General features: G+C 41.5%; 1 protein-coding gene and 1 long non-coding RNA gene across 3 annotated transcripts; one reads left to right on the top strand and one right to left on the bottom strand.

Annotated features, from left to right (window-relative positions):
• The first annotated feature begins 989 nt into the window (after positions 1 to 989).
• On the top strand, positions 990 to 7,082 carry LOC138413716 (uncharacterized). Its single transcript, XR_011246137.1, has 2 exons — positions 990 to 1,403; positions 2,262 to 7,082. It is a non-coding gene; the product is annotated as an uncharacterized lncRNA (long non-coding RNA).
• Positions 5,605 to 7,884, bottom strand: LOC109643356 (protein phosphatase 1 regulatory subunit 3C-B-like). Of its 2 annotated transcripts, none has more exons than XM_069539239.1 (2): positions 7,589 to 7,884; positions 5,605 to 7,080 (listed from the first exon to the last, which is right to left on the bottom strand). In XM_069539239.1, the coding sequence occupies exons 1-2, from the start codon at positions 7,600 to 7,602 to the stop codon at positions 6,081 to 6,083; spliced, it is 1,014 nt and encodes a 337-aa protein (XP_069395340.1). In that variant the 5' UTR covers positions 7,603 to 7,884; the 3' UTR covers positions 5,605 to 6,080. The 2 variants fall into 2 exon arrangements, with proteins under 2 accessions (XP_069395340.1, XP_069395341.1); XM_069539240.1 differs by having other exon boundaries at positions 5,801 to 7,080; positions 7,523 to 7,744.
• Between the last annotated feature and the right edge of the window lie 6,990 nt (positions 7,885 to 14,874).

The following is a 14,874-nucleotide window of genomic DNA, read 5'->3' as shown; positions in this document are numbered from 1 at the left end:
ACAACAAACTTGTTTTAAGTTAGCATCGGCTCGACTGACTGAAAACACTGTGGAAATGCAGATGCTAAGAGGAGCTAGTCCAGGGTGCGTCTGAACTGAGAAAGACATTCGGTTGTGGATTCAGGCCCTGGGAGCGGCCTACAGGGGGAGCTGTGCTCGGGTTGGATTGATTTCATGTGCAGTTTATGTTCTGTACGACATCCGGTTGCAGAACACGAAACACACTTTCATGCACATGAGGTGCACAGAGAGAGCTGGTAAAAACTTTATGGATGTTTTGGCGGCCCACAGGGATCCGTCCCAGGCCCCATAGAGCTGATTTATGTTCCTCTGCCATGAGACCACACCTGTACATGACACACACATTCACAGCTGTTGCTCTATAAAACATGCTTCAGTTAATGAGCACGTGAAGAACAGTCCAGAGCTTTCCATGTTTATCATCATACAACATGTCGACAGGACAGAACTGACGAGATGTTCAGTGAGTTCGTTTTTATTACGATTCTCAAACAGGTCAGGAGATAGAGTCAGGACGTGTCACTGATGAAACTGTGAGTGAGAGAAGTTAACATGGAGGAGAATCTAAATATGGCTGCTCTTTGTTCTGTAGCAGGTGGCACTGAAGACTGAACGTGATGAAAGACATTTAAAAAACACAATCAATAAACCTCTTTGATCGTCTTTATATACGATGATGGTCTTTATATATGATGATGGTCTTTATATACGATGGTCTTTATATATGATGATGGTCTTTATATACGATGATGGTCTTTATATATGATGGTCTTTATATATGATGATGGTCTTTATATACGATGATGGTCTTTATATATGATGGTCTTTATATATGATGGTCTTTATATACGATGATGGTCTTTATATATGATGATGGTCTTTATATACGATGATGATCTTTATATACGATGATGGTCTTTATATATGATGGTCTTTATATATGATGATGGTCTTTATATACGATGATGGTCTTTATATATGATGGTCTTTATATATGATGATGGTCTTTATATACGATGATGGTCTTTATATATGATGGTCTTTATATACGATGGTCTTTATATATGATGGTCTTTATATAACTACTCTCTGGCAGTTCCCTCTGACAACACAATGACTCTAGTGTTCAGTCTCTCTTGTGTATTTACAGTGTACGAAGCAGCTTGTTAATTTAACTCATATATAAAAAGTCTGCACGTACATAAACTCCTCGTGTACGTTTCAGCCTTTCAGCCGGAGCAGAGAGTGTCGGAGTCTGTGCAGCAGCTCACGTCTCCTGCAGCTCCGGACTGTTTATTCATTTTATTAAAGTGAGAGTCTGACGTCAGCTCTGAGCGTTTTAAACACGAGGAGCCAGAACACATTCGTCTGAGCAGCGTTATGTAAGTGAACTCTTTCTGCAGGAGCTCTTTGAGGAGCCGTTTGCTTCTGGGCAACAATCAGCCTCTGCTTTCATGTGCTGCACAAAGAGGCCGAGCTGAAAGGTTTTATCAGATGTGGAGGTTGATAAGGAGGCAGTGTCCATTCAGCTCTTTGTGCCATAAGTGCTGCATCATGTGTCTGCGCTAAACAAACACGCCATGTTTCCATTGATCCTTGTTAAAGTCAGGACCAATCACGTCTCCCCACAAACCAAACCCAGAGACTCTTTTATAAAGTGTCGTGAGCCAGGAAAGTTCTTAATCTGAGACTCTGACTCAGGCCTTGTTCTCACCTGTGGAACATTTAGTTCTGAGCTAATCTGGGCCTGAAACAGCAATTTATACCCAAACATGGTGTCGTGATCCGACCACAAACCACATACAGGCCAACACATGAAGCTATAAGATCCTGAAACGTGTCCCCTGCGTCTATGCTGTGTGGGAACGCTCCGTCAGTTGTTAAAGTGGTGGAGTGAGTGAAGGAAACAAGAAGCTCTTTGTTGATCCAACCTGAGAGAGAGAGGTTCCTTCACTGGGTTCTGCTCAGAAGTGTTTTATTTTGCTTTGAGTCACAGTGAAGAACGACAGGATCTGATGACTCACTATTTTATTTCTGGTGAATTCAATGATTGTTGCTCCGTGTTTGTCTGAAGTTCTGAAGCGAGGGGACGGAACCCTGGACTTTGTGACTTTTAAAGTATGAATAAAATTTGTATGATTTTACACATTAATTACATGTTAATGAACACGTACATGAAGATATTATATTGTGTGTTTCTGACTCTGAACATGTGTCTTCCATGTCGCCTCATGACACAGATCCTCAGTAACGTGGAGCAGGAGCTGATGAGGAGCAAACACCTCCTGGTGTCTCAGATCGTTTCACATCACCGTGAGAGGAGCAGCAACATGTGTCTGTTGTTTTGTTGAAGTCGTGTCGTCATTCTTTGCATGACTGCACGGAGATTTCACATGTGCATGTAGACATGTGTTTGATACACACACACACACACACACACACACACACACACCCACACAGATGGATCAAAACAGGACAGAAACTAATGGCACTCAAAACATGCTGGTGGATCATTTACCTCTGTCACGTGCCAGAGATCAGTTCTATCTGTGCACCTCATTGACCTTGACACACACACACACACACACACACACACACACACACACACACACACACACATACACACACACACACACACACCTGGTCACCTAGTTTTCTTTCTTTTGGTATAAAAAGCTCGTAGCTGAGTTTGAATTGTTTTTCCTTCTGTTACTGAACAGAACAATAATAGTTATTATTTAATGGTCTGTTTATCCCTTTTTCACATTTGTCAGGAAACCGTGTGGAGACAATCCTCAGTCACTTTCTTAGAATCTTACATCAGACAAACAGTCAAATGTCATTAAAGTAGAAAGAGACCCAGAGCGCTGGCTTCAGCTCGTCACCACACGAAAACCATCTCTCCTCTCTGTCTTTATGTGGCTTTCTGCATGAAAAAGTTTGGATAAAGACGACGACTTGTCCTCGCTTGACTTTGTTTAACCTGTTTGAATCTCATTGACTTGGTTTGTTTTTGTGACCTCACTATCACCACATGGGAGGTTTCTGTCTTTCCATCCTCATTGCTTCACTTGGGTCCAGCTCGGTCTCCGCTAATGTTTGACCAGCGTTTGACTGTGAGCTCCACGTGGTGTAAAGTGAAAGATAATTAAATGTAAACTATTCTCATCAGGGAACATTGATGTTTCAGATGAGAATGGATCAGAACTGACGTGACTCTGGACGTCCAATAAACTGTGACTGTTACAACAGATACCTACAAACAGTGAATTCCATTCACTGGAATGAAAAACAGGAAGACGGAGTCGGAGACAAATGTGGTTCACGTGGATCTGTCAGGAAATTACAGGTACTGAAGGAATGCCGTCCCATCATGCAGCTGACGGAGCCTCAGGACAGGTTCACCTCTGGATCAGATGATGTCTCGAAGACGATGTGGGATCAGCTTCTCGATTTAACACGATCAAATGTGAAGAGAGGGGCTGTGTGGTCAAAGTCGTCTCTGAAGATCAAACTGGAGGAGGACGGAGCAGATTCTTTTTACTGTCGGGGTCATTTCACTTTTCTTCATCAACATTTGTCACACTAACCTGGAAGTGCTTCTGTCTGATGTCTGATGGTAGTGATGAAGATAATGAAGATAATGATGATAATGCTGCTCACAGCTCATTTCAGAATCAAACCTCTCGTCTGGTTCTCTGTCAACACAACAAACACCCATTGTTTCTGACTGTGTGCGTCGTGTATAAACTGATCAGCAGGTTGTTCCACAGAGAATTTAATGTTCACATGTTCCAACAATCACTCAAACATCAGTGAAGCTAAATTCAAAGCTGAAATACAATCGACAGTATTACAGATACTTTGAGCTCTGATGATTTTGTTCTCATTGTCCTGACAACAAAAGAAAATCTCCACATAAAGAGTTAAACCTGTGATAAAGCAGGAAATTCAGGCTTCGGAAGGGCCGGCCTGATCCGGCCTGATCTGGCCTGAGGTGTTTCCTCTGTGCATGCCAGAGACGGAGTGAGCGTTCTTCCTGCTCCGTGTCAATTCTGCAACAACAACAACAACTGGAAGAACTCAGTTTTCTGTGTATTTTACCATCTTCATTCTAAATGTTTTATATCACTAATGTTTGAAACGTTTAGTCGGAAGGATCTTGTTGAGCTGGATGTTTGATAGATTTCTACACAGAGTCTGTGTTGGTGGTGGAGCTTCATGTTTTTATAAAGATCTTCTAACTGTTCATTCACATTCATACATTCACATTCATACATTCACATTCATACAGTGCATCCATGGGCAGCATTTTCTCTATGAGGGGTTCACTCTCTTGCACAAAGACCCTACGACATGCGATGTGGAATGCTGGGATCGAACCGCCGAGCGTCTGGTCAGAGGACGACTGCTGCCCAACACAATCTGACCGAGTCATGACATCATCACAAAACTGGAGACTCCTGGAATGAACATGTGTGTTTTTAATCATAGTATAAATTAAAATAACTGTGTTCTGCACAAAGTTTCAAAATAAAAGCCCTGAAGGGAAGAAGAAACTTTAGATGTGAAACAGATGCAGGATGTGGACTGTCACAATAAATGAAATGAATCAAATGTTCACAAACTGAACAGAAAGTTATATTTTATCAATAAAATCATTAATTAAATTCTCTCAGATTCAGGTTTTGTTTTTATTCCTCTCGCTGATGTAACGCAGGCTCCGCCCACTGATTATTTATAAAATCATCTATTCAGATCAAATGTTTGTAAACACGGTTCTTTGTTTACAAACAATGATTATATAATAAAACGATTTCGTAAACTTCGAGGAGTCATTGGACGATCAGATTAAATGGGAGTGGTTTGTGGGGTTTATTGTTTCTTTATGTTCTCATCACTTTGATCTCATCGATATCAAACCTTCTCTAGATTTTCTCATCGGGAGACATGAGACTTCAAATACCAGCGACCCATTGACAAAGATGTTTACGACGCTGGAGCTGAAAAAATTCAATACAAATATTCAAAATACCCAACGTTGACCTATTGTGGAGATTATATACAGATAATAATACACATGTCCACGATGATTTGTTGCTCTTTAATAACAAAGGCTTCAGGAGTCGTGAATATTTTATATTTTTATATATAAATTTATTTCAGAAAAGGGAAAACATGACTGACGCAGTGCATGTCAGCTACACACTTCTTCAAGTGAAACACAGAATTCAAGGGTGCTGACCCTTCAGTGAGAAAAAAGAAATATATAGATCGTCTCAATCCCAGCCTCACATACTTTACACTCATCACAGAATCACACTTGTAAAAACATGCGAACATTCGGTATTCACACCATCTCTCGACGTACGATGACCACAGAGACATTTCCCAACTTCTTCCTCGTTCAAGGCAACGATCACACGCAGAGACTCGTCCGTTGATAGCAGCTCAGGTCCTTTTCTCAAAATTACATCATCCAGACATTTATCGTCAAACGTGTGCAAATCACACAGACGAAGCAGAAACTCACATTTCACACATGACGGCAACTTTCAATCAGGTTCAATTACTTTTCTCATCTGAAGGTGCAAAAGTTTAATGTGCAAGTTTCATTAGAAATGAATCAAATGTGTTTGCTTTAGCAGAGACGTGCACTCCCCGTACTCTCCCTTCAATATGAAGGACTTCATCAGCTCCTGCTCCTTCAGTTGACAGAAATCACATTGAGAGAGACGTCTCAATCAATCAGTGCAGATTCAACACATCAGACATTTGCTGTGGATTGTACAGATTCTGTGTGTTTTACTTTGAAGGCACAGTAATATTTTACAACAGAGGAACATGTGAAACACGACAGAGTCACTCCCTCGTCACGGCTCTCATGCTGCAGTGAGAAGCAGGTCAGTTGAACACGGAACACTCTGTGTTCTTCCTCTGCTGCAAAGCAACAGTTGTTTGCTTTAGTTTAGTTTTTGGCCGAGAGCCAGTCCGGTCACACTGAACCCTGTTGGCGTCTACGCTCAGTTCGGCGGCTTGTCAGCTCAAATCCCCTGCTCTCACCAGTACGGCACTGTGTTATCGATCTGACCCCAGCTCTGCCAGCCGGGGAACAGTCCGCTCGACATGCGTGGGCTTCCGAACTGATCGAAGTCCAGCTCCAGAAGCTTCACGCTACCATTCGTCTGCTCCGGAGGCTTCTTCTGCTCAACAGAAGTCTGGGACGTCAGATTGTCCTCGCCGTGTTTGAGAACGTAGTTCTTGCCGTCGTTATTGTCCCAGAAGGTCTGACCCTGGACCTTGAAGCAGATGCAGAACTCGACATGGTTTTGTGGTGGGATGTAGGACGGCAGCTCCAGAACGAACGCATAGGTGTCATTGTCCTGGCAGCCGTACACGTTGTTCATGAAGGTGCACTCGACGTCTGTGAAGCTGGTCCACGAGTCGAAGGTGGCGCGTACCTGCACCGACTTCTCGAAGCCAATGTTCCGGACCTTGATGGTGCCGGTCAGTGAGCGCTTCTGCAGGGAGCAGTTCTCCAAGCAGACCGAATTCTGAATCAGGCGGTTCCGGAAATCCAGGTAGTCGGCGGAGGGCTGATTAAAGTCCAGCGCCAGGCTGCCCACAGAGCTGATCTTTAGATCCTTGGTGGCTGATTCCAGGTCTGTCATGTCAAACTGCAGCTCCTCCATGATGCCTCCACAACGCTTGTTTTTATACGGCTCATCGTCAAACTTGGAGAAGACGTGGATGGCTGTGAGTGACATCCCCTTGGTGTCGGCGAACACCACCCTCTTCTTGCCGGCCTTGTTGTTCCAGGTCACACAGCCATCGTCTTTGTGCTGGCTGCTGAGGCAGGGCCGCAGGGGTTTGTAGAGCCGCTGCTTGAGGCAGCGGCCCGTGGACTGGTTGACCCGGTTGTTGGCTCGCTGCAGCTCCTCGTAGGAGCTGAGGAAACCCCGCAGCGGCGGCGGAGAGTGGCTGATGTAGAATCTCATGGCCACTTCCATCGGCATGACTGGGCCGGGCATCGCTGATGGACTGAAAGACGTGAGCACACTGAGGGGTGGTGAGGGGGAGGTGCAGAGAGGAAGGGGAGGGAGAGAGAGAAGGAATTTGAGAGAAAATTCGAGGTCAGTGGAGAGAGAGAGAGAGAGAGAGAGAGAGAGAGGGAGCGATATGGAGAGAGGGAGGGAGAGAGGGAGCGAGAGAGAGAGGGAGATATAGGGAGGGAGAGAGAGGAGAAAAGATCAGAACAATGCAATGGTTTTTCTTGTTTTTATAAAAAAATCTGCTTCTGTTTTCTGACTTTAAACTTTTGATGAAACTCGTCACATTTGTAATCAACACAATGTTCAACACAACGTTCAACACAACGTTCAACACAACGTTCAACACAACGTTCAACACAATGCGACGTAACCTGCATCAGATTCTACACAAATATTTGACAATAACTCAAATCTAAAGAATATATCAGATTTCTTCTTCGGCTGTGAACCTGCACATGGAGGCGGTGGCTGAAGACACTGGAGGTCTCTGAGAGCTGGACCTCTGTGGTTCTCACCTCGCAGCACTCATGGAGCAAAGAGGGCGACGGTTCCCCGGAGAAGACGTTTCATAAAGTTCCTCTGACTCTGCAGCTTCAGAGACTCATGCTGTCGTCACTCCCCTTCTCTTCCTGTCTTTCAGTGCCGGGCTCTGCTCCTGCTCTCAGGGATTTCAACTGCCACATGCAGGTCACTTTGCATATTCTGTCATATGGTTCCTCAGGCAGCCAATGAGGAGTCAGTGGAATGTGTCGCCAGCCAATGGTTGTGAGTTTGACCTGGCAGCCGTCCTGCTGATGGGTGTGTCGGCCTTGAGGCTCAGATGCCTCAGCTGCTATTTGAGAAGTGTCACGGCCCCCTAGTGGAGCTGAGGAGAGGTTCACATGAGTCAGAGTGAGGGGCCGAACCGAGGAGAGGAAGAAAACCTATATGAAGACTTGTTATATATAATATACATATATACACACATTATATATATATATATATATAGATATAGATACTATATATGTACTGAAGAGTATATATATGTGTTTGTAAATATATTGTAAAAACTATTTCTGTACACACGGACTAAAGTTGATAGCATTGTTTTATGTGGGTTTGTATCATATTATATTATATTATATTGTATTATATTGTACAATATTGTATAATATTGTATTATGTTATATTTTATTATACCTGTGATCCCTTTCTGATGTTTCATTGTTCAATATTTCATTTTTAGTCTCAGCTCTCAAACATCTTTAAACTTCTGAAGCTTTCTTAATAAAACTGAATAATAAAATGTGTCATTGAGGAAACTTGGTTTAAAATGTGATCAAATGGATGCTGTGACAGGTTTGTTTGGAGAAATGAACCTCAGGCTGTTTATCTGAAGGCTCGTTCATTCTTTAGTATTTATTAAATTAATTTTAATTATTACACTGTGTATATATTGTCTTTACATTGTATATATATCATGTTCTTGTGTTCGTAGTGCAGGTTTACTTATTGATAATTTATTGATTCATAATTTGATATATATGCTATTTATATTATTTCAAACATATTAATCATATTGTTAATTATTAATATTATTAATTTGTCATTTTAATTATGATGCATCTCTTCATGTTTCAGTGCAGATCAGAGTAAAAGAAAAAACTGTTCAAGTTCTTCACTCCAACATGTTTATCAGAGATTAAAACCTTTTTACTTTAAATTGAAAGAGGAAACGTTTCCTGACTCTCTCTTGTTGACAGATGCTATTTTTAAAGTTTATTTGCTTCATTGATTTTCTGCTGCGAGTTAAACATTATCCTCAGAACACACTGGATCGACTTTATGTTGATGAATGATGAGAGATCAAACTTTTTCCCTCAGATTCTTCATCACAGTAAAAATCTGCTGCGACACACGTCTTCACTTTCTTCTCTTCCTTGTGGTAACAGAGTTGAGAGGTTGCAGCCTCATGTCTGCCTCCTAGAGGTGGTGACACTCCTGAAATAAAACCAGAACAGAGTGGTTTGAGTCTTTTGTTCCAACAACTGGAACATCTGTATTCTGTCTCATTCACCTGTGAGTGCAGCAGCTTTGTATTTCCAGGAGCAGATATCTGACATTAACGTCCTGCAGGTCAAAGGTCAAGTTTCCCTTAGTGTCGCTGAAGGGTTCCCCCCCCCCCCCCGGGTCAGACTTTAGACTCCAGGCCCCTAACACGCCACTTTCACATGGTCGCAGAGACAACACATGTGTTATCACAGCCTCACCCGGCTGTCCCAGGTTATTGATCTCAATACAGCCTCAGAGTTGCATCATAAAGAAAACATCTTTATTTAGCAACAAAGTGAAATCGGCAGTGATTCAACCGAAGCTCATCAACACTCAGGTCACAAGAATCACAGTGAGAATATTATTCAGTTTCCGTATCAAATATGAAATAAACAGTTTGTTTCAGTGTGTCCATGTGATCATCTTAAAGCAAACGCACAAAAACAAAGTTCACACACACGTTGAGACGACCTGATGGAAAGAATCATCGTCATTACACAATGACACGATGAAATAAATATCAACAATACAGTAAAACAAACAATAATACATTTAAAAAAACTCCAACAAATATTTTCATCTCTTTAGTCACAGAGGAGCTAGATACCCAGAATGCACTGGGTGCAGAACATTATTATTGCACATGCATTTTACTGAGTATTGAAAGCTTGGATCTGTTTTCACATATTCTCCTTTGACTTGTTTTAGCTATTTAATAATGCAGATATGTGTTAACACAGACTTTGATTGTTTTGCCTTAAATTCAAATCCAAAGTAAACACTGGATTCAAATGAATAAATAAAATGAATCCTGTTTCACATTGTGGATTCAATCCTCTGACCTCAGCTCAGCTGCTGCCTGTGCACATATTGCTAAAGCAGACTTTTATGAAACAGGGTTGATAAGCAAAAAAAGTAAAGACTAAAAACACGAATCAATATTAGTTAAAGGTCTCACACTGGCACATTGCAACACGATCTCCTGTTGGAGAGGAATGAGTCTGATCAGGGAAACGTAGAGAAAACATTGATACACAAAGTCACAGATATAACCAGTAGTACATGGGCCAGTATTAGTAATTCTAAGTATTCCTATCAAACTGTAGATAATTCGAATGTATTCAGATAGATTATCCAATATAATATCAAGTGTGTGTGTGTGTGTGAATCTTCGGCTCGTGTTACGTCCTGGCTGCCAGTTGGCACGGTTCACGTTCACGTTGCAGCATCGATGGCCAACAGACAAAAGGGATCAGCAGAGTCTTTCCGGCGCCTTGATTGGCCGACGGCTGTCACGTGATTTCTGTGTTCCTCAGATTCAGCAGAGCGAGAAGTGATGTCAGACAAACCTGAGCCGGAGCCAACGCAAGAATAATCCTGACCTTCTACGAGTCTCCGTCTTTATTCAGAATGAAGATCCAGCATGTTCAAATCTGTCCAGTCGTCAATCAAGTGTGTGTGTGTGTGTGTGTGTGGAGGAAAGCTTGTTAAAGTTGTTAAAGTAATTAAAGACAGAACATGAATAATGATGAGATACATTTATAGTTACACAATAACTTGTCTATGTACAACATAAGATACACAATAATAAAGTGTCACATACAGTCAGAAGTGATGATGGTTGATGATGTCAGATGTGAAGAGGACCTGAACCAGATCCCTGTGGAGCTCCTCTGTTGATGATGATCAGGTCTCATGAACACCTGATGCTCGGAGTCAAATATTTAAATGAAAGTTTGAGAATCAAGTTTCAGATGAGATAATGTTTTATACATGAATGTTGTTGAGCAGGTTGAGAACAGAATATGTTGGAATAAAACTGAAGAAGCTTTTTGTTTGACACTGATTTTTATTTATTAACGAGGAGCATTTATTTCTACACACCCAGTCAGAGTGCAGCTCTTATCGCTCACGTGTGATGGATCCACTCAGATCTGTGACTGTGGGAACGTGACAGGAAATCATGTGTTTTATTAACTTTCATCTGAAGTCAAGATTCTAAATATTTCAGAAACATAAATCACAAAACCAGAAAAGGAGAAAGATTCTGTGAAAGTTCAGGGGCTGATACAGAATGAGGGTGAAAGTCTGTTCCACAGGTCTGTTCATAGAATCACTCGTGTCTGTCGTGGATTTTATAATCTCTATAATCTCTGTGATCTCTATAATCTCTGTGATCTCTGTGATCTTTATGATCTTGACCCAGTTTGTTGAATCAGCGTCAATCTCGTCACAGATTCACTCATGAAACATTGACTCATGTATTTAAAGTGTTCTCGCAGGTTTTTCTGTGTTAATGTTGAGTTTCGCAGTTTTTATGTTTGTCTCTCGTTATCTTTCTCTTCTTATCTCACACTTTCCACATTATTTCTAAACTTTGACCTCGTGCGTTGCAGAGTTTCTCCCCTGAGAAGCAGATTATTTGACTTAATGACTTTTCTATCACTCTCACAACTTTTCACACTGATCATCACAACAAATGTAAAATAAAACTGCGTTAATTCACGTTGTCGTCACGTGGATGAAATAAATCTGCTGAAGTTATAATGAATTTTAAACTTTTCAGATTCTTCTGTCTGTAAATGTTTATTATTTATTTATTTTGTTTTAGTTTATTTTGTGATTCTTAAAATCAGAGCAGTCCTGACCATGAAATATTTTCTTCGAACCAGTTGACGACGTGTGATGAGGCTGAGAATCTGTTTCTAATCTGTCTCTAATAACCATCAAACACAAACGTGTGAAATATTCATACGATGTCAGAGCTGAAAAGATTTGTTGAGCGTGAAGAAGTGAAAACACCTGAGCAGGTTTTCAACTTGACTGAGTGACACACCCGTCAGCCTGTCCTTTCAAAACAAAAGAGCTTCACGACTCTTAATGTGAAGTGTCAGAGTTACTATTCACATGTGGATTCTGTCAAACGTCCTGAGGTGAACATCAGTGAACTCACTGGACGTTCAGGAGTCAGAGAAGTTGAGTTAACTAGTTGCACATGATTAGTATTTGTTGATGCCACAGGTGGAGGTGTTCTGGTTCATTCATCTGAAATCTCTCAGCTTCTGTTTTCACTTCGTCACATAAAGAAATGATGACTTCTCTTCCTGTTTGTCTTTCAATCAGTTATCAATAATACATATATGATATAATATATTCTCAATCCGAGGTCACATGTTGCATTTTCATTTAGATTTGAATTTGTCAGGGTGAGATCATAAAAGGTCAGAGTTCATATCCTGTGATGAAATGTAAATGAAACATTCATGATGTCATGATGTCGACATCGACATGGCTCCACATTTCAAAATAATCCAGATCATAAATGAACAACGTTCAGGTTTTATTAACACAACAGTTATTTTATTAAAGTCATTATTAGTCCACTGAGTTACAATCAAAGTCATCGAGTGTCTTTGACCTGAGAAACATTTTAAATCAACAGCTGCTGCAGCATCGGGGGGGAATGAGGTCGACATGTGAAGCACGACACGTATGCAGTTTTATCTATTGTCCATTTATACACAGTGACACACTCGACCTTGGGTGAACCAGACACACACAGATACACACAGACACACACACACACACACAGAAATACACACACACACACACACAGACACACACGCAGACACACACACACACACACACACACACACACACACACACACAGACACACACAGACACACACACAGAAATACACACACACAAACACAGACACACACACACACACACACGCACACACACACACACACACAAACACAAACACACACACACACACAGGGTCACCTCAGCGTGACTCTGCAGCTCGACTGTGTTCTCTCACTATCATGAACCAACATGTTGAGGAATCAGCTGTTCAATCAGAACCACTGTCTGTGTGGACTAATGATTAATGATGTTGATTAATGATGTTGATTAATGATGTTGATTAATGATCAGTTTATCATCAACTGTGTTTTTTAAATTCCTCCACATCAGGGGTTGATGATGTAAATGAAATGTCAGATAATGTCTCATCATCGTCCTCCTCACATTTGTGTTTTAAAGTTAATGAGTTGCCTCGTCACCGACTCGTTAAACTGGTTTATGATAAAGAAGCTGGAGAGAATGAGGTCAGAGTGAACGATCGGCCTCAAGCTTGATGTTTTCAGCAGGTTGTGATGTTACAGGACGAGTTCTGTGACACTGATCATTTAAAGATGGAAAAGTTTATAACTGAATAAAATAAAAAAGAAATAAAATAAAGTGTGATGATTGTGATGATGTCAGAGTGGTTCTACTTCAGGGATTTAGTGAACTCTGGTGCCCTCTGCTGGTAAAACCTGTGTGTGTCTTGAGTGCTGCTAGACCCCCCTACCCATATATATATATATATATGGTCTTACAACACACACACACACACACATATATATATATATGATATATATGTGTCTTCAGCTTTAATAAACTGGACTGATGTTGATCTTTTTTCAAATACAATTACTCCAGCAGGGGGCAGCAGAGAGCTGAAACAGATAAGAGCTTTGAGGATTTAAAAAGAAATAAGATCACGTGACATCAGCAGCTTCAACACGATGAAGCAGCTGATGAGTGGAAACGTTTAGTGTCAGCGGTCGTTTGTTCTCTGGTTGTTGTTTCAGAGACTGAACCTGATCTATTCATAGTTTTAGCTACTTATCGATGAACCCTAACTTCCCATAAATCAAATACTTTTACAACTAAACTGTACAAATGTCTCGTTGTCTTTAAAGCAACACTATGTAACTGTAAGTGATCCACAGCGCCCCCTGCAGCCACATGAGGTGATTGACTCTGTTGGTCTCTGTCTGATGACGTGGTTTTCATTTGAAGAAAAGACAAAGTTTATCCATGTGTTGAGTTCTGACTGTGTCGCCCCACTGAACTGAACACTACCCATGATCCTCTGCTTCCTGACCCCCCCAGTGAACCATCAAACTCATTTTAATCAGTCGAGTTGATTTGAAACAATATAAAGTCAAACCAAGAAAGAACCAGAAACTGTTGTTAGAAAGAAAAATAGTTCCCAGAAATGTTTTGTGACTTCAACTGAGGCTCAGTGGAGCTCTGTTGTGTGTGTGTGTGTGTGTGTATGTGTGTGTGTGTGTGTCCACTAGGACCAAAGTTGAAAGAAGAAAAATGAAGATGGCAGAAAGAAGCTGAAGAAGAAAAGCTGAAGTGAACAAAGCTGCCAGAGTCTCGCTGAGCTCGAGTCCTCACAGGAACACAGCCAGCGTCCGACACGGGGGGTCTCAGTGTCCGAATCTATGGAAGATCTGACCTGCTGTGTGTGTGTGTGTGTGTGTGTGTGTGTGTGTGTGTGTGTGTGTGACTGTGGGGAGGTGTGCATGATATTTTAGACCTGAAAACCTTGTTCCATTGTTCTTTGCTCTCCTGGAGCTGAGTCACAGTGAAATACGTTTGTGAGACAAAGTGAAGTCGTTTCACTTTAAAACAACGACAACGAGTTTATTTGCTGCAGCAGAGAAAACAGATGCATCTGATCCAGACGGTATGAAAATCATCAGCTCTCTGCTCAATTAAACATCTAACGAGGGGGCGGGTTTTTGGAGGCATGGTGCTCATCTGTCCAGAGGGTCTCTGCCAGAGACAACTTTGTCCTCGTCACATTTCACTGAGACAAACTGGGCTCAGTTTTAAAGAAGCTGATGGAGAGTAAATTTAGAGTCACAGTCGGAAGAAATTCACCCCTCTGGCCACACTAGTGTCTAAACTACACACACACACACAC

The sequence above is a fragment of the Paralichthys olivaceus genome, chromosome 14 (genome assembly GCF_024713975.1).
Source record: "Paralichthys olivaceus isolate ysfri-2021 chromosome 14, ASM2471397v2, whole genome shotgun sequence".
Lineage (NCBI taxonomy): Eukaryota > Metazoa > Chordata > Actinopteri > Pleuronectiformes > Paralichthyidae > Paralichthys > Paralichthys olivaceus.
The sequence above is the reverse complement of the archived record's forward strand: the minus strand, read 5'-3'. Positions and strand labels throughout refer to the sequence as shown.